This window comes from Otolemur garnettii, unplaced genomic scaffold (assembly GCF_000181295.1).
Source record: "Otolemur garnettii isolate 467f Iridium unplaced genomic scaffold, OtoGar3 scaffold00027, whole genome shotgun sequence".
Lineage (NCBI taxonomy): Eukaryota > Metazoa > Chordata > Mammalia > Primates > Galagidae > Otolemur > Otolemur garnettii.
Window position 1 is genome coordinate 441940 of NW_003852422.1, and position 24083 is coordinate 466022.

General features: G+C 46.4%; 1 protein-coding gene and 1 long non-coding RNA gene across 3 annotated transcripts in view; one reads left to right on the forward strand and one right to left on the reverse strand.

The window, feature by feature from the left end:
* The window catches only part of CTDP1 (CTD phosphatase subunit 1), a 65603-nt gene extending 46920 nt beyond the window's left edge, over positions 1-18683 (reverse strand). For both annotated transcript variants that reach the window (XM_012804263.2, XM_023512410.1), the window contains exons 1-4: positions 18312-18683; positions 6375-6458; positions 5055-5148; positions 3542-3670 (exon numbers count right to left, since the gene is read on the reverse strand). In XM_012804263.2, coding sequence (XP_012659717.1) covers positions 3542-3670; positions 5055-5148; positions 6375-6458; positions 18312-18625 — 621 coding nt within the window. In that variant the 5' untranslated portion in view covers positions 18626-18683. The remainder of the gene's footprint in view (positions 1-3541; positions 3671-5054; positions 5149-6374; positions 6459-18311) is intronic.
* Positions 18684-19019: 336 nt separating this feature from the next.
* On the forward strand, positions 19020-20855 carry LOC111724844. The gene is made up of 2 exons (XR_002773056.1): positions 19020-19223; positions 20584-20855. It is a non-coding gene; the product is annotated as an uncharacterized LOC111724844 (long non-coding RNA).
* The last annotated feature ends 3228 nt before the right edge of the window (positions 20856-24083 follow it).

Here is a 24083-nt window from a genome sequence, read left to right on the forward strand (position 1 = left end):
AAACAAACAAAAAAAAAACTCTTGATGTTGGAAATCTTTCTTGGGAAAGATTTTTAAGACGACTTTGGTTGCAATTGCAACAACAACAAAAAATAAACAAATGAGACTTATTTAAACTGAAAAGCTCTGTACACCTAAGGATACAACAATTTAAGCAAACAGATAATCTTCAGAATGGGAAAATATTATTATGAATAATATTATGAATTGAACAAAGGCTTGATAAGTAGGGTCTATAGAGAACTCAAATTAATCAACATAAAAAGAGCAAATCATACCATCTATCACTGGGCAAGAGACATGAACAGAAACTATTCTGAGGATGACAGACGAATAGCTAACAAACATTTGCTCATCGTCCCTGACCATCAGAGAAATGCAAATCCAAACCACCCTGAGATTATTACCTAACCACAGCGATAACAGCCCACATCACAAAGTCCCAGAGTTGCAGATGCTGGCAAGGATGTGGAGAGAAGGGAACACTTTTATACTGCTGGTGGGAGTAAACTAATACAACCTTTTTGGAAGAAGTATGGAGAACCCTCAAATAACTCAAATTAGACATTCCATTTGACCCCACAATCCCACTACTAGGTATCTACCTAGAAAAAAAGAAAATCATTTTATCATAAAGACATCTGTATTTGATTGTTTATCACAGCTTTTTTTTTTTTTTTTAGAGACAAGAGTCTCACTTTGTCACCCTTGGTAGAGTGCCACAGCATCACAGCTCACAGCAACCTCCAGCTCTTGGGCTTAGGTGATTCTCTGGCCTCAGCCTCCCAAGTAGCTAAGACTATAGCTGCCCGCCACAACGCCTGGCCATTTTTTTTGTTGCAGTTTGGCCGAGGCCGGGTTCAAACCCGCCACCCTGGGTATATAGGTACTGAATACTACTCACTGAACCACAGGTGCCACCCACACAGCTGTATTTTCAATCACCAAGATGTGGAAACAACCTAAATGTCCATCAGCCCATGAATGGATTAACAAACTGTGCCATATGTATACCATAAAATACTATTCAGCCATTAAAAAAGATGGAGACTTTACATCTTTTGTATTCACTTGGATGGAGATGAAACATTCTTCTTAGTAAGGTATCACAAGAACAGAATAGCAAGTATCCAACGTACTCAATACTGATATGAAGCCAGCAGAGAGCTAATTCACACCCACATGAGAGAAAAACTCATTCAATTCAAGTTGGAGGGAGAGAAAGGGGGGTGGGCATGCTCCCACTTAATGGACATAATGTGGAGGTGTGCCACACAGGACACAACTACAAATTGGCACTCTACGTAACAAATGCAAATATTGTAACCTAGTTGCTTGTGCCCTCACATGAACCTGAAATTAAAAAAAAAAAAAAAAAAGCTGTAGCGTGAGAAGTATTAGTAACCACTTCCACCGTACTCAGGAGCACCAAGCCCCACAGGTGTCCAGCCTCCAGAGGTGAGGTGGGCGCCCTGACCCTGTGTCCATGCTCTCATGGGTTCAGCAGTGAAACATAGGTTTTGACCACAGAAGTCTCCTCAGGCTGCAGAGTTGAGGGTACAAAGAGAGCTTTTAATACAAACAGGACTGTTTGTGCCTCTGCCACACCTCATAGACATTAAGACACTGGCACCTTCTCTGGGAGTGTCCAACCTTTTTTCTCCTCTGCACTGCACTGAAAGAAGCGCTGTCTCAAGCAACATTAAATACACAAATACTAACAAAAGCTGATTAGCCAAAAAAAAAAAAAAAAAAAGTTCATGCATAATCTTCGTGATATCTAACACCACAGATAAGCAAAACAGTCCTCACACAATCCTTGTACAGTCCAGGAGCTGCAGGCTGGACACCCCAACATGCACATGAGAAACACCCACATCATCACCAGTTCAAATTGTCTTGAACAAACTGTCCAAGGACAGGGCAGAAATGGGGGAGCAGCCATAGCACAAACAGTTTATAAAGGCTGCTGTCTCATGTGGGTGTGGTTTCTGGGGCCTCAGTGCAATTGTCAGGCCACCACAACAGACAGCAATAACGAAGGAGTCTGAAACACTGGGAAAATTATCAGAATGTGATAGAGGCAGGAAGAAAGCATGTCATGTTGAAAAAAACAGCACAGAGAGACTTGCTTAATACAAGGTTGCCAGAAACCTTCGCCTCATAAAACATCAAAACAGCATCTGCAAAGTGCAGCAAAGAGCAACAAAACAGAGTCCACCATAAACTAACTTGTTAAGTCCCAGCTTCAAGGGACAGTGATGCTAGGAACAGCCAAGACAGTACAGACCCCATTTATACTGCACAAAAAAAGGTGACAAATTCCCACAATATACAAAATAACTAACATTACTAAAAATATTGACTGTGTTGCAGGTAACTGGACTGAATTCTGGTCATAAAAGAAACTCAGGTGCGTAACAATTACTAACTTGCTGGCACACCAAGGGTTCTGTGCAGATGCATGTGTTCCTGATTCACGTGGCAAACTCAGCTTAGACTGCTGCCCTGCTTTCAGAGGAAGTCTGGACACAGCTTCACCAGGTGCAGTTGTCGGGAAGCTGTACTCCCCAAGCCCCAACATGCACAACTGCACCCTCTGGCCTCTGTGCTGGACTGCCCAGCGTGCGCCTGGCCCTGTTGGAGAGCACTTACGGCCCTGCTGGCACCTCCAGGTGCGTCCGGCAGTTACCAGGAACCGGTAAGACCGGAAAGGACAAGCTCTGAACACCCAAGGTTTAAACCAAGAGCCAACATACATACACTTTATCTGCATGCAGCAAACACTTTTTAAAAAATGCTAGCTCAGCTGGGCACGCTGGCTCAGGTCTACAGTTCCTACACTCTGGAAGGCTAAGGTGGGAGGATCCCTGAGCCTTGAGTTCGAGGCTGCTGTGAGCTGTGATTGGGCCACTGCTTGCCAGCCTGGGTGACTCTATCTCAAAATAAAATAAAATACAATAAAAATGGTAACTCGATGTTGGTGAGGTCTTCCTTGTTAACAACAGACAGTATAAGTTGATAAAAGCTTTTGGGTGAGACATTTCTATGAGAACAAGCATGAAAAGTGTTCAGGTCCAGAAATTCACCGCATCTGCTCCCTCCTGAAGGAAAAGCTAAACTACAGGCAGGTTCTATGTATATGCATGTGTGTCGGGCCCTGACCCTTCAATTCCCCTGACTCTCCCTGGAGAGTTCAAGGTCAGTCATGGTTCTTGTGAGGACAGACCCGGACAGCCACCTACCCTTTAGACCCCCAAAGCAGTACCCTTCCCCATCCAGGTTGGCTAGCCCCTTATCCTCAGTCTGAACCCACATGCTGATGGCAGTGAGTATGGGTCTGCACATAGGCCCCACACTCACAGAGGCAGCACATTAGATGTGGAAGATGTCTGCACCTCTCCTAGAAGGCACAGGTAAACAGCTCTGTGACTGACTAGTTTGTTTCCCAAACCTATGCTGACCTATAGGGAAAAATAAGCAGATGTACTTGTGAACAATAGTGACACGAAGGCCATCCTGCATTGGTGTGGGCACTCACTTTGTTCGACATCTGCGGACAGTGCTGCTCTGTCGTGTGGATCAGTGTCTGGTCCAAGTCTACCATGAGCACCAGCTTTCTGTTCCGATGCAGTCGTTGCTGGTCTTCCCGTCCTAGCTCTTCAGCTTGCTACAGTTAAAAAGAAGAAATGAAAAATGAGAAAGTGTACTGGATCCAAAACAAGATACAGTTTTCTGAAGAAATACAGGACACAGATATGTCCCTAACCAAACTTCAGCTCTAAGCCAGAGCACTGGGACACGGGTTGGCAACACATATACACATGTGAGATGCCCAGCACATACTGGCCCTCAGGGCCACACCCTAGCTGCCCTGTGTTCCACGTAACCGAGGCAGCTCTGTGTGGTCTAAACCCATTCACAGCAGTCTGCCCCATAACCACAATTTAGTTAAATATGTAAACCAGCAAAAAGGAGAGTGAAGAGAGACTAGTTGTTTCTATAAAAATTTACATGGATGCTAGGAAGCAGCTCATTTAAAGTGAGCTGCAGAACAGACAAGGAAAATAAGTCCTCAAGAGAGTATGCAGAAGACAGCCACCCTGTCCTGGAGGCAGCAGCAGGGACACCACCATCTCCTTTATCCCAGGCTGCCTAGTTCTGTCTTCTACACACACATTTACACTTGTTTGAAGTTCACTAATTCAGGAAATCTAGATTAATGTTCTCTGACATTTTGTTTTTCCCACATACAGAAAAGAAAAAAGTTGGTACACATCATTTAAAAGCACATTATCTACAAAATCACAACACTAAAAAATGTTTTATCTACTTTCAAACAGCCTTATGACTAGGATAAAAAACTAGTTTTTCACGGTAAGTGCAGAAATGCTCCCAGTGTCCCCACCCCAGGTGGTGAAGCCCAGTGAGGGGTTATCTGCCTCCTGCTCCTCACAGGGACCGCAACCTAGAAGAACATGAGGTGGGAAGCCTCTGAATAGCAGTGCCCTACATGGCTCTCAAAAATATGCAGATAAGACCTTCAGAGATGAGCCAGTTTCATTTTTAGCCCTGTGCACTGGTACCCACATCCCCTCCCTACATCCACCCCTTCTGGTGGGGGGGTGGACTGCACTGCGAATGTCACTTGGGGTCTCTCTTCCTGGCCCCCTTCTCGCCAAAGCCTGAACATAGCTCCCCAGGCAGAAGCAGCAGTGATGCCTGAAGGGCCACCCATGTGTCATCTCTGCCTCACCGACCATCCCATCCAAGTGCTTCCTTTCAGCTTGCCTGGCCCATGCCCGTGGCAGTGCCATCACCTCTCAGCCCCATATTCTTTGGTTGATCACATGCCTCCCCAGCTCAAAGGGCCCCAGTGTTCACTTTGGTACTGGCAACACTGGAGACCCAACACGCAGGTGTGCAGCCAAGGACTCCTCCTGAGAGACCCCCATACCAGTTATCTGTGCTCCAGGAAGGCAGCACTTGACTAACGTCTGCGCCTGGTGATGGCCACAGACAGGGTCCTCCCGGTGAGCGATGCCCCAACTCACCTCAGAGCTCACCATCAGCTCTGGCACGCTGTGCACCATTGACACGGTTGCTGTGGACAGAGGGACCTGCTGCTTCCCATTCTTACTCTGCAGCCTGGGAACACAAGGAAGGGCTCAAACACTCGTATCCCTATTAGACGTCAATTAAGCATAACAGCATTTAACTTCTACTTTAACTGACAAACTGACATCTCAGTACAGAACTTCACCCTATTGGCAACTGTGAAAATGTTCTGCACTGTCTAAAGACAGGGAGATGTGTGAAAACAGATCTTGTGGTTACGGTCAGGTGCAGCCGCTCACACACACACAAAACATTCTGTGAAAATAACTGTAAGAGTCAGACAGGGGAAAGTGGAAAAGACCCTCAAATGTAAAAATACAAGGAAAAGAAAATCCAGCAACAACTCATGTCACCCAGCAGGGAAATGAGAGTGAGCACTGTGTCAGAGGTGGGCAGACTGAGGCATGGAGCTCACAGGTGGGCAGACTGAGGGATGGGGCTCAGAAGTGGGCAACCAAGGCACAGGGTTCAGAGGTGGGCAGTCCAAGGGATGGGGTCACAGGTGGGCAGACTGAGGGATGGAGCTCAGAAGTGGGCAACCAAGGCACAGGGTTCAGAGGTGGGCAGTCCAAGGGATGGGGTCACAGGTGGGTAGACTGAGGGATGGGGCTCAGAAGTGGGCAACCAAGGCACAGGGCTCAGAGGTGGGCAGCCCAAGGGATGGGGTCACAGGTGGGCAGACTGAGGGATGGGGCTCAGAAGCGGGCAGCCAAGGCACAGGGCTCTGAGGTGGGCAGCCCAAGGGATGGGGTCACAGGTGGGCAGACTGAGGGATGGGGCTCAAAAGCGGGCAGTCAAGGCACAGGGCTCAGAGGTGGGCAGCCCAAGGGATGGGGTCACAGGTGGGCAGACTGAGGGATGGGGCTCAGAAGTGGGCAACCAAGGCACAGGGCTCAGAGGTGGGCAGCCCGAGGCAAGGGGAAGACAGGTAGGTAACCCGGGGCACTGGGCTCAGAGGTGGGCAGCCTGAGGCATGGGGCTCAGAGGTGGGCCAGAGGAGCTTGGGATGGGGTTCTCCTGAAGAGGAAAGCCACCTTCCAAGAGTGACCCGCGTATCCACAGCCCTCCAGCATATCTGCACCATACCCGAGAACGTGGCAGGCACACTCACTTGGTGCCTCAGGAAGTAAGGAGAGAGTACACTAAGGACACAGCAGAGGGAGCTGGTGTTCCACGCCTGCAGCTGAGGTCCCACCCTGCACCCCAGAGATCAGCTCACATCAAACACCAAGAGTCCTCTCCCTCAAGGTACTTACTGGGTCAGGTCCTGGCCACACTCAGCACACAGGCCTTTCATGACAACAGGGTGGCTACATCCTTCCAGTCTCACCAGAACCGTACTACAAAACACAAAAGGGAGAGCATTTTACAATCTCTTGGTTTGTCATGCTGTGCTGGAAAGAGTGCCTGCATAACACAAAGCGGGTGCTGTCTCTCTACATGGATGCTGCAGGCTGCAAGCGCTCCCACTTCGTTCTTTCTGAATGAATGGACTTCTCACCTGTGGGTCTTTCTCATGTAAAACAAAACCAAACCACCAATTCTCTGCTGTATATAGGACAGCTGAAAATACTGAGGATGTCTACTTGGGACAGAAGACTTAGGGAAAACACAGAAATTGTCTCAAAATTAAATATTGATATATGATCCTCTTACATTTGTGATAGAGAATTTATAAAAACTAAAACTCTGTTAATTAAATGCACTAAGCAATAGATTGGTATAATACCAAAAAACAATAAACTACCTCCCGTATGTTATTCCAAGTATAGAAAATGTCCATGATTTGTCTGCACTTGTGACAGAACTATTACAATATTCCCAGTGTTCATGTAAACACAGACACGATTTCTTCACACATCTGGACCCTGGTTAGCGGGCAGTAGTTTTTGAAATGCCAGGAAATGAGAAAGCCTGACACACACCAGACTGAGGCTGTGTTGGCCCAGCCAGTGTCCAGCAGGGGGGCCTGCCCAGGGCCTCTCTGTGGGAAACCAGCCTATGCAGCCAGCCCACTGCCCGCAGAGGGGTTCTTGCCCTGAACACACACTCAGCCCCGCCCCACTCATGCACCAACTGTTCTGTTGACCCCCAGGAAACAGCTGACCACAGATGGAGCAGATGCTCAAAGCTGAGAAGGGATGAGGACAGGGGGAAGCCAGGCCACAGGCACTCCCAAGGATAGAGCAGGCCCGCCCCCCGCCCACCACACTGAGAGGTTGAGTATAGACACACAGGTCCCCAGTCTGTATCCCTAAAACTTGGTGTGCTGGGCTAGGGGAAGCTCATACCACTGCAGGAGGGTACGTGAGGGGCCTGCTCCTGGGGGGAGTGGTGGGCTCTTCCCATGAGGAAACAGGATGGACATGGATGGGTCACCTGGGGTGAGGAGGAAGGACAATGAGATGCTGCAGGGTACACAGAGGGGCTGAGCTTTCCAACACCCCAGCAAGGCCGCAGGAGCTCAGCAGCTGGGAGCAGGGGGAAGAAAAAGGGAGAAGTCAGTCCACAGGAAGCCTCTGTCCAACACATGCTGGTCCCAGCAGTTCAGATAAGAAATATTCAACCTGTGTCAAGTTTTTAACTGTTGAACTTTTTAAAGCAACAAGTATAATTTCTTTAATCTCATCAAATTACTTTACCAGGAATGAGTACGGTTCTGTAACTCATCTACCCATATGACCAGATTTTACACAAAAATCAGAGATTCTAGCAGAGGGTCAGAACTATTGTATATTCTGTGAACAAAAGGAGAAATATAAAAACACTCTGAAGACAAAACACAGAAACTTAACTAAGAGCATTAATGTCAGAATTCTAAAAATCATACCATCTACTGACTCTAGGGCACAGCAAACTCAAAGAGTCACTGGTGGTGCTAATGCCAGAGGGACCTTTATGGCATCTCTCTGTGTCACCACTCACCTCCCAGCTTGCTGCATAAGGTCAATGGCAGGTGGACACAAAAACCAGAGACAGCACAACAGAGAAAGAAAACCCCAGGGCTCTTACGTCTAGGACTCACAGTAATTCTGCAAATGGGGAAGCAGTGAGCTGCCTCTATTCTATGACGGCATCTGTGAAAAGTCCCACAGTTGGCATCACATCCTCCAGACCGGGAGCAGGAGGAATGTCTGCTCCCAACACACTTACTCAACTGTAGGTCCTAGCAGTGAGGGAGACAGGCTGAGAAGAAATGAAATCCCAAGGAATCTTCCAAATCAAAACTCTAACAAGAAGCTCAGCAAGGTCATAAGATCCAAAATCAACAGCATTTCTGAATACGAACAATGAACACGTGGAAACCAAAATTTAAAAATAGTATCACTTATGGTCCCACAGATAATGAAATATTTAGTTATGAGACCAGCAATCATATGCACATGCTGAGTATCTGAGACAGGATGCAAGAAATCAGAGGTCCCAATAAGACATGGGCCAGGCATGGTGGCTGACGCCTGTGATCCCAGCACCCCAGGAGGCCAAGGCAGGAGCATTGCTGGAGACCAGGAAATCAAGATGAACCCAGGCAACATAACAAGACCCTAACCCTACAACAAATAAAGTAAAATAAGTGAGACTTCACATGTTCATGACTAGAAGACTCAACACAGCATACTTGTCAGTTCTCCCAAACTGATTTGTGGGTTTACTATAGTTCCAATCAAAATCCTAGCAAGGCTTCTGCAGGCGCAAACAAGCCTACTCAAAAACTTTCCCAAAAACAGCTACAAAATTGAAGAACAGAACGAAGGGAGTGTCTGTACCTGCCCTCAAGATGCACCATGGAGCTGCAGTGAGGGACATCCAAGGTCAGTACCCCTAGTGCTCACCCAGTGACTTCTGATGTAAAACTGGACAAAGGACAGTCATCTTCTAAGTGGTGCTGGAGCACCAGACAGCATTTGACACCGTACACAAAAAGTCAGACTCAAAGTAAAGACATAAACCTTATTTTAAAAAGGGGAAGTCAGGCGCGCCTGTGGCTCAGAGGAGTAGCGTGCCGGCCCCATGTGCAGGAGGTGGCAGGTTCAAACCCAGCCCCGGCCAAAAAAAAACAAAAACAAAAACAAAGAACCTGTAGAAAGAGGAAGTCTTTGAGGTCTTTTTTTTTTTGAGACAAAGTTTCACCCTAGGTAGAGTGTCGTGGTGTCACAGCTCATAGCAACCTCAAACTCTTGAGCTTAAGTGATTCTCTTGCCTCAGCCTCCTAAGTAGCTGGGACTACAGGTGCTGGCCACAACGCCTGGTTATTTTTTGGTTGTAGTTGTCCTTGTATGGAAGGCCCGGGCTGGATTCGAACCTGCCAACTCTGGGGTATGTGGCTGGTGCCCTAGCCACTGACCTACAGGCGCCAAGCCAGCCTTTGAGGTCTTCAATGAGGCAGAACTCTTAGCCTTGTCACCAAAGCCAAATCCAAAGAAGGTGAAAGTGATGAAATGCACCTCACCAATTAGAAACTGGTGCTCAGGAAATGCCCCAAGAGGACAAAGGATGAGCCACAGATGGGTGAGATCTTGGGCACTGACAGTACTGAGTACCTGAAAAGGGTGTCACATAGCCCTCCCCATCTGTACTCAGCCTTTCATGGCCTGTTTTTCAAAGAGCAATTTTTAAAATTTTGATGAAGTGTAATTTATCATGTTTGGGTTTTCTTGTATCTTTATTAAGAAATCTTTGCCTTGGCTTGGCACCTGTGGCTCAAGCGGCTAAGGCGCCAGCCACATACACCTGAGCTGGCGGGTTCAAATCCAGGCCTGGCCCGCCAAATAACAATGACAGCTGCAACCAAAATAGCCAGGCGGGCGCCGCTAGTCCCAGCTACTTGGGAGGTGGAGGCAGGAGAATTGCTTGAGCCCAGGAGTTGGAGGTTGATTGCTGTGAGCTGTGATGCCACAGCACTCTACCCAGGGTGACAGCTTGAGGCTCTGTCTCAAAAAAAAAGAAATCTTTGCCTTTCCCAAGGTTAGTAAGATTTTCTTGAAAAGTTTCACCAGTTTATAGTCCTGTGATCTATTTTTGAGTCATTTTTTAATATGGTACAAGATAAAGGTCAAGGAATTTGTATTTGCATACATATTGTAACATATGGTATCCCAAAAGTCACCCCTAAATTCACCATTCATAGGTAAAATGTAAAAGCTAAATGTACCTTTATTTACAAAATAATCATTATAAATTTTTTCCCAAGAAGCAAGACTTCTTGGAGAAATGGCTGATAACAAGTCTGCAGCCAGGAGAGCAGGAACATAAACATCACATTATACCAAAAAAATAAGGCAGTGTCCTGAGACTCAGCCTGGCAGGGCTCCCACTGGCCAAATCTGGGATAATTTGAGCATTAAGGCCAATAATTATAATGGGTATAACCCACCAAATGAAAGAACGTGTAAGCCCACACCACTAAGTAGACATGTTATCATTTGTTCTTCTAGTAGAATACCCACAGAAAATGGTGAAGGAATGCTGGAATGGAGAATGTCACCACTGCACAATCACCTCAGAAATAAGGAGATTTGGGCAGGAATCATAAACATGCCAAAACGGTGTGTCAGAGTGTAGTGCGAATTTAAGATGCTTACATAGTAATAAAGTACCTCTCATTAAATACTTAATTACAACAGAGAAACTAGTAACTTTCTGCTACAGAAAGTTACCACCATAACCCACTGATCAACATTTAACATCACATGGCTGAGATTTCTGTCCTGTGAGAAGGCTTCATTGCTGGGGACAGACCTACACAAACGCTTAATCACAATCTAACCAAGCGCTGCTGTGCAGAACTCTGGCTCATAATGCCACGGGAAAGAGAAGACAGAACAGGCTCATGGTGGCCAGACATGCCACACAGGCCGTCTGCTTTCCTTAGGAAGGCATCGCTGGACTATCAGGAGACTCTGTAGGGCAGGACACAGGACTGCACTGCCGCTAATTTCTCATTTTGAGAATGGTACCACGGTTACCTAAGAGAAGATCTTTGCTTTTAGAAAACTAAAGTATTTAGGAGCGAAGTGACATATCTGCAACTTATTCTTCCAATCTTTAGAAAAACTGTGTGCCCTGGGAGAGAAAGATAAAGCAAACAAAACAAAAGTTAACAGTCAGGAGGTCTGGGTGAAGCTTATGTGAGAGGTTTTCTCTAACTCTGAAATTATACCCAAAGAGAGCGTTAAAGGAAACAGTGCTGTTAGTCCCTCTGCTGGGACCGCTGTCGCTGCACCACTCCTGGCCAGAGGAATGGACTGGGGCCACAACACACCAGGGGCAGTCACTGGCACAGGAGTCACCCAGGGCCAAAACAGACCACTCTGCATACTGGGCTGGCCGGGCTCTGGTGACTCTGTGGCTGTGAAGGACAAAGTCTAGAGCACTTGGAGCAGCAGAAGTAAGTACAGGTTGCCCCAATTCCTGTCACTGTTGCACACTCTGCCAGGTGGTCCAGTGATTCACCTGAGAAAATGCTACTTTCCTACCATGTTCCAAAGGTGGAAGAATGGCAAGCATCACACCGTCCAGACTTTCCTGCCCTCTCTGTAGAGGGGGTGGGGGTAGGAAAAGGCCTTCAGGAAAGGCCGTCCTCACAGAATTTCCACAGACCCCAGGGTGTCACACCTAAGTGCTTCCAGCCTTTGAAAGCAATAATCATCCCCATGTCTGCTCAAGATAAAAAGCCAAGGCTGTGGTGTATACCTATTAGTAACTGCCTCCATCATTCCCATCAATTTATAGCCAACAAAAAACTCACCAAAATAGTATGGAACCAGCACTATTTACAATTTTATATGAAAACTACTTAAAATCTTTTAAAAGCTACTTCAAAAGATAATTATTACATAAGTTAAATTTCAGTTCAATTTTGTCTTGAAATTATGTATTGCTTAAAAACCCATTAAGACAGCTCTTCATACTCTTTGAAAACTGTATTTACCCTGTAAAATACCAGGTGAATACTTTGAAATTGGCTGTTTCCATTCTCTCTAGATCAGTGGTTCTCAACCTTCCTAATGCCATGGCCCTTTAATGTGGCTCGCGGCCCACAGGTTGAGAACTGCTGCTTTAGATTCTTTCTCTCCGAAATACAAAAAGCACTTTTTCTGAGACAAACAACTTTCATTTCTTGTTTTTAGCCTTGCTATCAATATTTGTGCATTGCTTCAAAGTATATTTAAAACTGAAGACTCATTCCACTCCTCTGTCCCCAGATACTTGATAATTTCATGATTCACTCTAAAATTAAAAAAAATAAAACTGAGATATGTCTCAAAACACAGAATTCTGAAAATCCTCACACCGCAAAGGTTTTTATCTAAAAAGTTAGACCAGACACCCAGCACAGGTGAGCCACCAGTGCACACAGAAGGAAGCAAAAAGGCCTAACAGGTTTTTTGTTTGTTTGTTTGTTTTAGAGACAGAGTCTCACTTTCTTGCCCTTGGTAGAGTGCTGTAACATCACAGCTCACAGCAACCTCCAGCTCCTGGGCTTAGGCGATTCTCCTGCCTTAGCCTCCTGAGCAGCTGGGACTACAGGCGCTCACCATAACACCCGGCTATTTTTCTGTTGCAATTCGGCCGGGGCCGGGTTTGAACCCACCACCCTAAGTATATGGGGCTGGTGCCCTACTCACTAAGCCACAGGTGCCGCCCAGGCCTAACAGTTTTATGGGTAAAAACAAAAACGGTTTTTGGGTAAAAAGCAAAGCAAAACCTCATCTGAAATACAAATTAACCAAATGTTATGGGATGAATTAAACAAAGTGACAGCTTCCTAAGTTTCAGACACAAATGTCTTTTTTTTTGAGACAGAGCCTAAAGCTATCCTCCTGTGTAGAGTGCTGTGGCATCACAGCTCACAGCAACCTCCAACTCCTGGGCTCAAGCGAGTCTCCTGCCTCAGCCTCCCAAGTAGCTGGGACCACAGGCGCCCGCCACAACGCCTGGCTGTTTTTTGGTTGCAGCCATCATTGTTGTTTTGGTGGGGCCAGGCTGGATTCGAACCTGCCACCTTTGGTGTATGTGGCTGATGCCTTAGCTGCTTGAGCCACAGGTGCCAAGCCCACAAATGTCTTTTTAACAATTTTTTGAATAGTGCAGGTATCAACATCAAATGATAAATTATTTAATTAAAGAATCTACTAATTCATCAAGATTCTTGATATCAATATGAAAAAGTTGTTTATTTCCAAGACAAGACTTCTGTAGACAGCTTCGTTAGCACATAATCGAGCTGTGTTTAGAATTTTAAAACCCTTTCATCACGCGTAATTGTAGAACAATGAAATGAGGTACCAGTCTGAGGTTAAGTTCTAGTCTATTATAATTTTTTAAGATTTTTGATTCTAAAATCTACAAAGCAATACACACAGCAATGCTGCTGCTGGGATAATTTCCACTTTACACAGGAATCTTTTTTCCTGCTTTTTAACAGCACTCTTGCTCCAAAAGCTGGTAATGCAAGTGTTCCTCCTGGGCACAGGCTGTTGAGGAGGAGGTGAGGTGCCACCCAGGGTTAAATACCTGCACACAGGTCACCACACATTCCCTGATTATTTTATGTAGTTTCCCCTTTCTCCAGAGACTTCAACGCTTCCCTGTAAATGATGACAACAGACCAAAAGGAAAGCAGATCTTTAGAGAAAAAAAGGAAATCATTTATAAACACCTTCTGGAACTTCAGTTTCAACTTTTCTACCTGATAGAACACAATCCTGTTACGGACAAAATGACAATCTAGTGATAATTTCAACTCCATTAAATGCAGTATTTTTAATTCCCTAGAACTGTTCTTCTTCTGAGAATAACCACTGACGTGGCCAGGATGAACACTGCTGATGACAAGAGTTACAGCTGCAGTCACAGTGCCTGGCTTTGGTTAGTGATTTTTCACATATTCAGTGACACCTGCTGTTTATATTTGGAGGCTCTAGGGGCCCCAAACTCCACCACTTCACTCTGGTGCTCTGCTTCAACACACTGCCTAAAGCTCACTCACATAGTCCCAGATAGGGTTCTTTGCTTTATCAACATGCCATGATACCAAGAATATTTCAGACTTAAGTTCTAAGCACTGGAAGAACATATGATTAGAGCTTTTTGTCTGTTCCTCAGGCCCTGGTGAGAGTGTGCTGGCTGTACCAATTTGCTTCTCAGATTCTCTCACACATAGTCTCAGCTAAAAGGCCACCATCAAGTAGCCTGTGTCCAGCAGGGTCAAGGGCTCTTTGGCCAGAGGGAACACCTCAAAGTCAGAGCATCAGTGTCAACAACATCACACTGTCACATAGGCCACTGCCCATGTCTGTGCTTCCAGGCTCCAGTAATGAGTTTAATGATATTTCTTCAAAGATACTTTGCTTCATTCCTTAAAAATAAGGATTTTTACAAGCCCATGAAAAGATGAAGATGCAGGGCAACAACAGATAGGAAAGCCTTAGACATGAAGATGTCCTGGGCCAGGAGCCAGCACACGGCACCACAGGGTAGACACAGCAAAGAGCCTGAGAGATACGGCAGGTCCTCTCTAGGAATTCTGCGCGATGTCACCAACAGTCTCCTGAACACCTGAGAAAATCTGACCTGTGTTTCCCAAGACTTTCTGCAAAGGTCCATCAAGAGTCAGTAATCATAGAAAGCAGAGTTCGATGAAGCCCTGAGGTACCAAGCTTAGGGGTCTGGCTTCTGCCCCTGCTGGTCAGGTTACCTGCTTGTCCCTCAGTCAGCCTCCCCAGAATCCCATTTTTGACCAGCCAGCCGGGCAGGCGCTGTGCTGTGATGGGAGCCTCAGCTCACATTGGCATCAGGAGGGGTGGGTATGGGGCTCCTCAGGACAGGCCCACAAACAGATCCCTCCCTACACATCCAGAGGAGCCAGGGGTAGGGCCAGATTCTTCTCCAAACCAGCTATGATTTCACATCAACACTGGTCTATAGAAGTAATGTGCCATTTAAATAATCTAAAGGGGTTTCCCTAAAGGTCTGTACCTAATTCTTAGCCTATAAGCATTTAAAGCAAATGGCAACCAAATGCTTGCTCTCCTATATAAAGATCTCAAGAACCTGTAACTTCAAGCAAATTTCTGGAGATTGTCAAAATAAATTAGCTATAAAACAGCTTTAACTGGGACTTGCTGAGGGAAAGTCAAATGGCTGGGCCGTCAGTGGGCAGAAGCACCAAGACCCCAGCACAGCTCCACTTCCCTGCCGGCCTCCTCTTCCAGCCCAGCTGCTCTGAAGCCACTGATTAGGACTGTGGGGAGGCTGCAGGAAGTGGCCACACCTACAGAGAAACACAGAAGAAACCTGTTTAAAGAAAGTGCTGTGGCTTAGGCTATTTGGAGGGGCGAAGACATTGTTTTACCAGCCGATGTCCAGAGTGTCAGAGGCAAGGGCTGCGGCTGGCAACAATCACTTTCTGGCATCATGGAGCCAGCATTCCCTACTCGAAGGGCACACACAGCTCAAAGCTTCCCTTAGGAAGCTTCCACACATTACCACCCCCTCAATATCCATAGGTCCTGGGTTCCAGGACCCCTGTAGATAGCAAAATATGATAGTCTCATACTCAAGCCCTACAACGGGCCACGCGCAACCCAGAGACACCAAAAGGTGGCCTCCGTATAGGCAGGTTTTACATCCAGCAAATGCTGCTGGACATGGAACTCATGAGGGTGGAGAGCAGACTGTACTTACTAAGAAAAGTCTATGTGAAAGCAGCCCCCCAGTACTGCTCGGGGTCATGTTTCAGAGGAAACCACTGCTGACGAGTTGTGAATAAAAACTATGGCAGGCTCCACCTGCAGCCGTTTGTGGAGAAATGCCAGGAAAGCCACCACAACACCGCGGCAACACACTAGAAAACTCTGTTTACAAAACCTGTCAATAAGTGACATAATCTAGTGATTTTCAAACTGTGTTCAAAAAGGTGCAGCAGCTACTCTAGGGGAGGACACCACCTGTACACTCCAGACTGAGGCCCCCCAAGAGGCAGGATAGCTCCAGCCAGACTGAACTGCAATAGCACTGACAGCCATTCTGAATCGAACTCCAAGTACATCTGCAGAATCCAACTAGGCACAAAATTAGAACTGCCAGACCAAACACAGAGCTTTAAACCAATACTTGTGCTGATGGCTTCCTTCTATACTCATCACACCCATGTCCCTGAATGCATGCTCAGGGTATGTAGGAATACCCCCGGAAAAGTTAACTTTATGTTAACACAACACTCCCTGGAACATTCATAAAATGGAGGAGAAACACACGGAAACGGAGAAGGAAGCGTTTTAAAGTCAACATCCTATTGCTGTGACTTTCTTTAAAGCAGGGATTCAGCTGCCACCCATGGATTGGTGGCACAATAACCAGTGAGCCTCTTGGAATTACAGGAATGCCTTTGGTGCCACCTAGATGCTTCATCAGAGGAGAAACGAAAACATATCAGTTTCTGAAAGAGCCCTGTGATGACGAACCATTGCTGTAAGGCATCCCAAGATCTTAAGAAAAAAAAAAAAAGATGATAGTGAAAAAGGAGGCTACAAACTTCTGGAAACTTATCATCAAACAAATTACCTGGCTGATTGATCCATGCACTGGGGTTGGTCAGATTCACTAGGTTAACTTACTTGAATGTTTCTACACTAAGGAGCTATATAACCAAGTGACAAACCGTGGCTCCAGTGGCTCTTTCTGTATAATCAGAAGACCAGAATGAAAGCCCTGAAGAGGTCTTCCATTGAGTGAACATATTGACTCTGGGTTCACTTCGAAGGTTATGGGCTGACAGATTGAGTACTAATCAGGGCTCAAGTGAAGGTCAGATAACCCCTCTGATTTCCAGCTACCGTGCCCACTGAGCCCACAGCCCTGTCTGTCTGAAGAAGCCATGCAGACAGCTCCTGCTCAGCATGCAGCCTGAACCTCTCATGTCCACCCATTAGCAATCAGTGGGCAGCATCAGGACCGGGGCAGCATCAGGACCCAGGCTCCATCTCCAAACAATGTGCCGAGGCTGCTTCTCTAGCTGGTAAGTGGAGCCAGGGCATTGTGCGCTGCCATGAAAATACAGTCCTCACTTCTGTGGAATCAGTCATCTAGCAGATATTCAACAAAGGCAGGCTGGTATGAGCCACAGGGTGAGGGAGTGGTGCCCACAGGAAAGGTAACTTTCTCTCCAGAGGGAAGGTCTGGCACCCAACCCACTCCAAGGATTGCTCACTTTTCACTGTAGTTTCTGTTCCTTAGGATCAGAACAGCCACAGGGACATGTACACACACTGTGTGCCCACGTGTCAATCCAATCTCAGAACATAACATAGATAATTCAGACATAATTTGGACACATATTCAAGCACTTCATGAAAGGAAGGATAGCCCTTTGTGAGACTGGAACTAACTGGTACTAACAGCTACGGAGCCCTGCCACCTGGACCCAGCCTGTGAAGTCACACGCTGTGGCCAACACAGCCTTGGCTACAGGATCTGGTTCGTGCACTTTCCTTAACTATGAAGCAGAACTACACCAAGTTTTACAACTGAGTTTCATAAAATTTACAGGAATGTAAAGACGTACACACACCCAAGAGTTAATACTTCAATCACAAGTCTGAAGCCTGCGTAGTTAAGACCTGTACTCAAAGCCGCCTGAGTTTTCTTAACTTGTAAAAAGGGAAAGAGGACCATTACTGCAGGAAAAAAGAAATGAATGCGTATCTTCCCCCCAAAGAGCAACTCCAGATCGCTAAGAAATTTTGTTTTAACTCAAAATGCCCCTCGGTTGGTAAAATCACAACTGGCGCCTGTCCATCTGTGAAATGCTTGGGTCCTCTTTCTGATGTTCTCATGGAGCGCAGCTCCTTGGGGCGCCTCTGCCAACCCCGCTGCAGCTATAGTGGAAGGTGGCCTCGAGGCACTTTCTGGTCAAGTGCCCGTCCCGAACCCCCTCTTCGGGACCTGCCCCTGCTCCAGACCCAAGCCTGCCCCCGCACCCTCCCAGCACAGCACAGCACAGCATCTCCCTATCTCAAGACTCGTCTCCCTTCCTGGCGGCCCAAGATCCGGAATCCCCTCTCCCCTGCCCAGGACTCAGGAGACCCACCCCTGGCCCAGGAGGCCTTCGCCCTGAGAGCCACTACTCACCGCCGCCATCCTCCCCTCCCAAGCCCTGGAACATCAGCCTTCCAGTGCAGCACACTCACCCGGGGGCCACCACCTGACCAGGCTGCACGCACAGTTCCCGCACCACGCCCGCGTGCTCCGACCGGAGCCTGCGTTCGGCCCGTGCGGCGCGCACGCTGCCCCCAGATGCTGCGCGGGACGGGGTGGGCCCGGAGGGCTGCGCGGTGGCGGCGGCTTCGTACACAGCCAGCACGGAACCTATGCGCACAGCCGCGCCCACCGCCACCTTCCACTCAAGCAGGCGCAGTGGCGCGGGGCCCGGGCAGCGCACCTCGGCCACGCCCGCCTGAAGGGCGCCCTCGGAGGGAACGCGGCCCGTGACCGGCGACTCCATCGAGAATGCAGAGCAGGCGGCGGAGTTGTTTTGGCGGCTCCGCTCCAGCACCGGCTTCCACCCGCCGTCAGCCCGCGCCGGCTTCCTGGAGCGTGCTGACGTCACGACGGTCCGACGTGCGTCGCGTGCGTGCATTCGTACGCTCAGGGCCTCAAGTAAACAAGGCGCTTACGAGGGTCCAGAGAAGCTGCTCCAGCAATGGGCCCGGAGTTGTTTTGGGACCAACACTGTGTGCCACACACGGGAGCATTGCGGCATTTCGGGCTTCAACGCGGGCTTCCCGAACTATCACATGCCAGCTCCACTTCTTACTACGAGTTCCGGCATGCAGCGCGAGCCCTCTCTTCGTCTCCCGTCGCGCACAGCGAGTTCCAATGACGCGAGATTACGGATCTGGAGTGACGCACGTGAACCCAGATCGCCTCGTCGTAGCGAAACTACCAGTCCCGGTGTGCCGTCTGCGCCGCGGATCTGCCCGGGCGAGTTCCCGCAGGTGCTGGGGCGCGGGTCCTGTATCCCGCGGCAGGAGTTTCCAGGAGTAGTGCGGAGCGCTCCGAGCGGGGCGTGGAGTAGGGAGCACTTTGCCCGTCGGCCTCGGGTGCGTGGCAGTAGCCGGCCGTCAGCAGAGCTGGTGCAGCCCCAAGCGAGGCGGATGCAGCGGTGGCTGTTTCTGGGAGGTCGTTGAGCAGAGGGCAGGCGCTGTAACGGCGCAGGCAGTGGGCTGGGCTGTGTCGATCTTTAATTTCAAATCCCGGCTCTGGTCCACTGCAGCCGGACTGTGGGGGGGCCCTCCTGAAGGTCCAGGCGCACTCCTAGCCCGGTAAACTTTACTTTTCGCCTCGCAGCTCGGACCACACTTTGCCTTTTCTCCATCGCAGTGAGCGTTGTAGGCCAAAAGTCCCATTCTAACGCCGTCCCTCAACTGCACCGGCCCCTGCTGGCCGGAAAAACCTTCCAACTGCGGTCCCAGCCAGGAAGGGGTTGGGGGATGAGCTTTCCTTTTGGAGGTTAAATGCTGCCTCTACCGTTTGCCTCTGTTATGGAAATCACGGTCTGGCGGGGGCTCACGCCTGTAACCCTCACCCTGGGAGGCCGGGTCTGGGAACCCCTGGAATTTAGACGTTGAGGCTGCCGTGAGCTAGGCTGATGCCACTGCACTTTGTAGTTAAGCCGACAAAACACGCTGTAGAAATAAGGCCCTAAATTATCAACACGAATAGGACCTAAGGCCTTCAGGGCCAGGGGTGAGTCAGCCTGCGAGCCTGAGCCTTCGGTTTGCTTATCGGATCTGTGTGTTGTCGGTTGTCTGTGATGAGCAGACTTCCTTATCTCAACTTAGCACATTCCTTTTTTTTACTGAAACCAAGCCTCAAAGCTTTACTCTTTAATCAATTACCATGAAAGAGTTCTCTGAACCTACCTATAACCTGCAAGACTCTCCTGCACACCTTTTAAGGCCAAACCAAGGTGCCTTCTATGTATTTATGATATCATCTGCAATTCCTGGCTCTCTGCAGTGTATAAGACCAGACTGTGACCTAGGTGCCTTGGGTGGCTTTTTCGGAAACCCTAAAGATGTATAGCCCTGGGTATTAGTCACTCCTTGGTTCAGAATAAACCTCTTAAAATTATTTTAGAGTTGCTTTTTTCCCCATTAACAGTGGCACTGTTATCTCTTTTTCTTTGTGTATCTGTCCTTACATGTATACATTTTGTATGCAATTGAGATTGTCCTATATTTCATTCTCACTCAGCATTATATGGTAGCTTTTCTCATGTTAGTAAACATGGAAACTACATTAATCTTTAATTATAACAGCAGCAGAATGAGTGTAGTATCTTTTAGCCATTGTCACCTTTTGCTATTACAAGGGCATTTTTTTTTTTGTAGCTGCAAGATTTTGTCTGTCCATGTGTCAGATTTTATGTAACAAAATTGTGCGTTTTTCATTTGGCAGGGCCCCCCAGGTTGATGGTCATATAACATGAGCATGCTCAGATGATGCAAGTGTGTAACCACAGGGAACCCAAGTTCTGGGACAGAGTATTGGGAATTGGCTTGGGGACTGGATGAGAAGTGGTTGCCGCCTTGCAGGATCCAGTCAGATCCCGCCTCATGACCCTCTGGCTATAAGACCTGCTCCAATCCACAGCTTGGGAAGACAGATTTGAGTCCAGCTCTGTGCTTTTGTTTTGGTCACCTGACAATAAATGTTTCACAGTGCAGAAATCTGGTGATTTTCTGTTTGGCTTTATGTTGAATATGTTCAGAACAGACCTAGTTTGGTTCATTTACACCTGCCTGCTTTCTCCAGCCCCTTCCGCTGTGTCTGCAAGAGCAAACATGGTACTGGCCAGAGACCTTTCCTGGAACTTTTTTTAAATGAAGGTTGCAGGAATATTGTGCAGCAGTGAGTTAATTTTTCACTCGTTTGGAATCCATTAAAAACAGCAACCAAACAACAAAACTAAATATTTACAATACAGATGGTGAAAAATCCCTGTGAACCCCAAATACTGTGAGGAGAAACTCCACCATGCAAGCCTTGGGTAGTGTAGAATGAGAGAAGCGGGTTGATGTAGAGGTCTCCATGCTCAGCATCTATGGATTTATCTTAAAGAGCATTGACACATGCTCCCATTCTCTACAAGGGTTAGGCTAGTATTTATTATCGCAGGCAGTGTATGAACTTTAATTTAAAAAAAAATCTGGGTGTGTTCCCATTTGATCCTGCAATCCCACTATTAGGCATCTATCCAGAAGGAAAAAAAACCTTTTTCTATAAAGACACTTGTACTAGGCTGTTTATTGCAGCCAATTTACAATCGCTAAAACATGGAAACAGCCTACATGTCTTTCAACCCAGGAATGGATTGGTAAGCTGTGGTATATGTACACTATGGAGTATTATTCAGCTATCAAAAAAAAATGAAGATTTTACAGCATTTGTAATAACCTGGATGGAGGTGGAACACATTATTCTTAGTAAAGCATCACAGGAATGGAGAAGTAAGAATCCTATGTATTCAACTTTGGTATGAAGACAATGACAATGACATGGTGGGGCATGGGGGAAGGGGAGATCAGATAGAGAAGGAGGGAGGGGGTGTGGGCAAAAAAAAAAAAAAGACTAGTTCTCACAAGCTGGATTTAATTTTGATCAATGTATATTAAACATCAATTTTTAATTCAACATGTCAATATGTTTATCATATTGCATCCTTATTCATCAGTGAAATATTTCTGTAATTTCCCCTTTATAATATATTTTTTCTAATTTTACTATCAGGGGTACCCAGATTAAGTAGAATGATTTTGAAGTATTTCTGTTTCTACTGTCTATAAGACTTGGCGTGATCTGCTTTTTTTAAAAGAAATTATTTTTTACTTTTATTTATGTATGTTAGTCATCTTTTTTTTTAGACTTTGGTAAAAACATAATAAGGAAAAAGAATTTGTTTGCTATTTGTATTTTGTCTTGTGTATTCTGTAACAAACAAGTAGTAAATGATTATGTATTAAAAAAATTGTACAGCTCTTGTTAAAGCAATATTGATAGGTACTTTCTATTTTGGTTGCTGATTCAATGCTATCTTTCTTTTTCTAATATTATTTTGTAATTCATTTTTACATAGGAATATAATCAATTTTGTATAGTTATTTTGAAGTTAGCTACATTGCTGAATTTTTCTATTTTTGATAACTTGCAAGTAACTTGGTAACTCAGAAGTAATGAAATTTGTATTTTTTTACAAATCATTGGGATTTTTAAATTATAATTGTATTAGCTAGGATCTTCAACTTCACTAGGAGCGGTGGTAATGAGTACACTTATCTCATAATTGATTTGTAGATAATGCTTTTGTTTCCTCATAAAATTGATATACTTGTCCCAATGTTATCTTTAATGATTATGTCAATGTTTTGCCTGTAGTCGATGTTCTGTAAATATTCATGGAATAAAGGAGTCTGAAATAAAAAAGAAAAAAATCTGGGTGTGGTGGCTCCTGCCTGTAATCCTAGCACTTTGAGAGATCAGGGTGGGAGGATCACTTGAACTCAGGAGTTTGAGACCAGCCTGAGCAAGAGCAAGACCCTTGTTTACTAAAAACAAAAACCAGCTGGGTGTTGTGGCTGGCTCCTGTAGTCCCAGTTACTTGGGAAGCTGAGGCAGGAAGATCGCTGGAGCCCAAGAGTTTGAGGTTGCTCTGAGCTAGGCTGACGCCAGGGCACTCTACCCATATGACAGAGTGAGACTCTCTCAAAATAATAATTATATAAAATGGGAAGGACCATATGTTATTCGATATATATATGTCATTGATTGAATTGATGGATGGATAGATAACAGCTAGCCATAGATGATCATAACTAACCTGAGTAGATGCCTGTGTTTTTTAAATCAATTCAAAGTAGAGATGATAGCATGTGAAGCTTAGATTAATTGGTTGGCTTTCATTAAATTTTATTTTCATTAATCCTTTAATTTCATTAATTGGCTTTCATTAAAATCAGTCATCCTGGGGCAGTGGCTCATGCCTGTAATCTCAGCATCCTAGAAGGCTGAGGCAGGAGGATAGCTTTTGCTCAGGAGTTGGAAGTTGAGGCAGGAGGTTCTCTTGAGACTAGGAGTTCAAGGTTGCAGGGAACTATGATGATGGCACTGTACTGTAGCCCATGTGACAGAGATTGTCAGACCAGATGTTTTAAAAGATCCAACTCTGTGATTTAGGGGAAACACACATTAGATTCAAAGATAAAATGGTGGGGGGTAGTGCCTGTGGCTCAAAGGAGTAGGGCTCTGGCCCCATATACTAGAGGTGGTGGGTTCAAACTTGGCCCTGGCCAAAAACTGCAAAAAAAAGAAAAAAGATACAAATGGGCTAAAAATAAAATAAAAGAATGGGAACAGATCCATCTGGGTAAAGTTATTGGGGGACAGGGTAGCTGTACTAATACTAGACAGAACAGACTGCAAGGCAATTTGTGAAAGAGAGAGGGACTTTCATAATGATAATCTGTAAAAAGGTAGATTAATTATAAACGTGTACACCTAACAACAGAGCCTCAAAATACATGGAATAAAAACTGACAAAAAGAGAGATAGGCCCCATAATCCAACTTCAGCAATGAATAAAACTGGGCCTAAGACAAGGACAGAGGAGGTGGAGGCAGCGCTGTGGTCAGTGAGCCCTGCCCCGAGTCTGTAGAGCTCCCTGGCCATGCACACCCTTGGCTCCCACCAACAGCTACGTGCCACAGTGCCTGAAATAAGACTCAGGAAATGTAAAAGGATTGAGATCATACCGAGTTTGTTCTGTCCCCATGACAGAAAAAACTGGAAACCAACAGCCAAAAGAAATTGGGTGAATTTAATTCACAGTTGTGTGGAAATTGAATGACACACTTCCAAATAACTAGTGGGTCAGAGAACCATAAAATGCTTCAAGATGAATG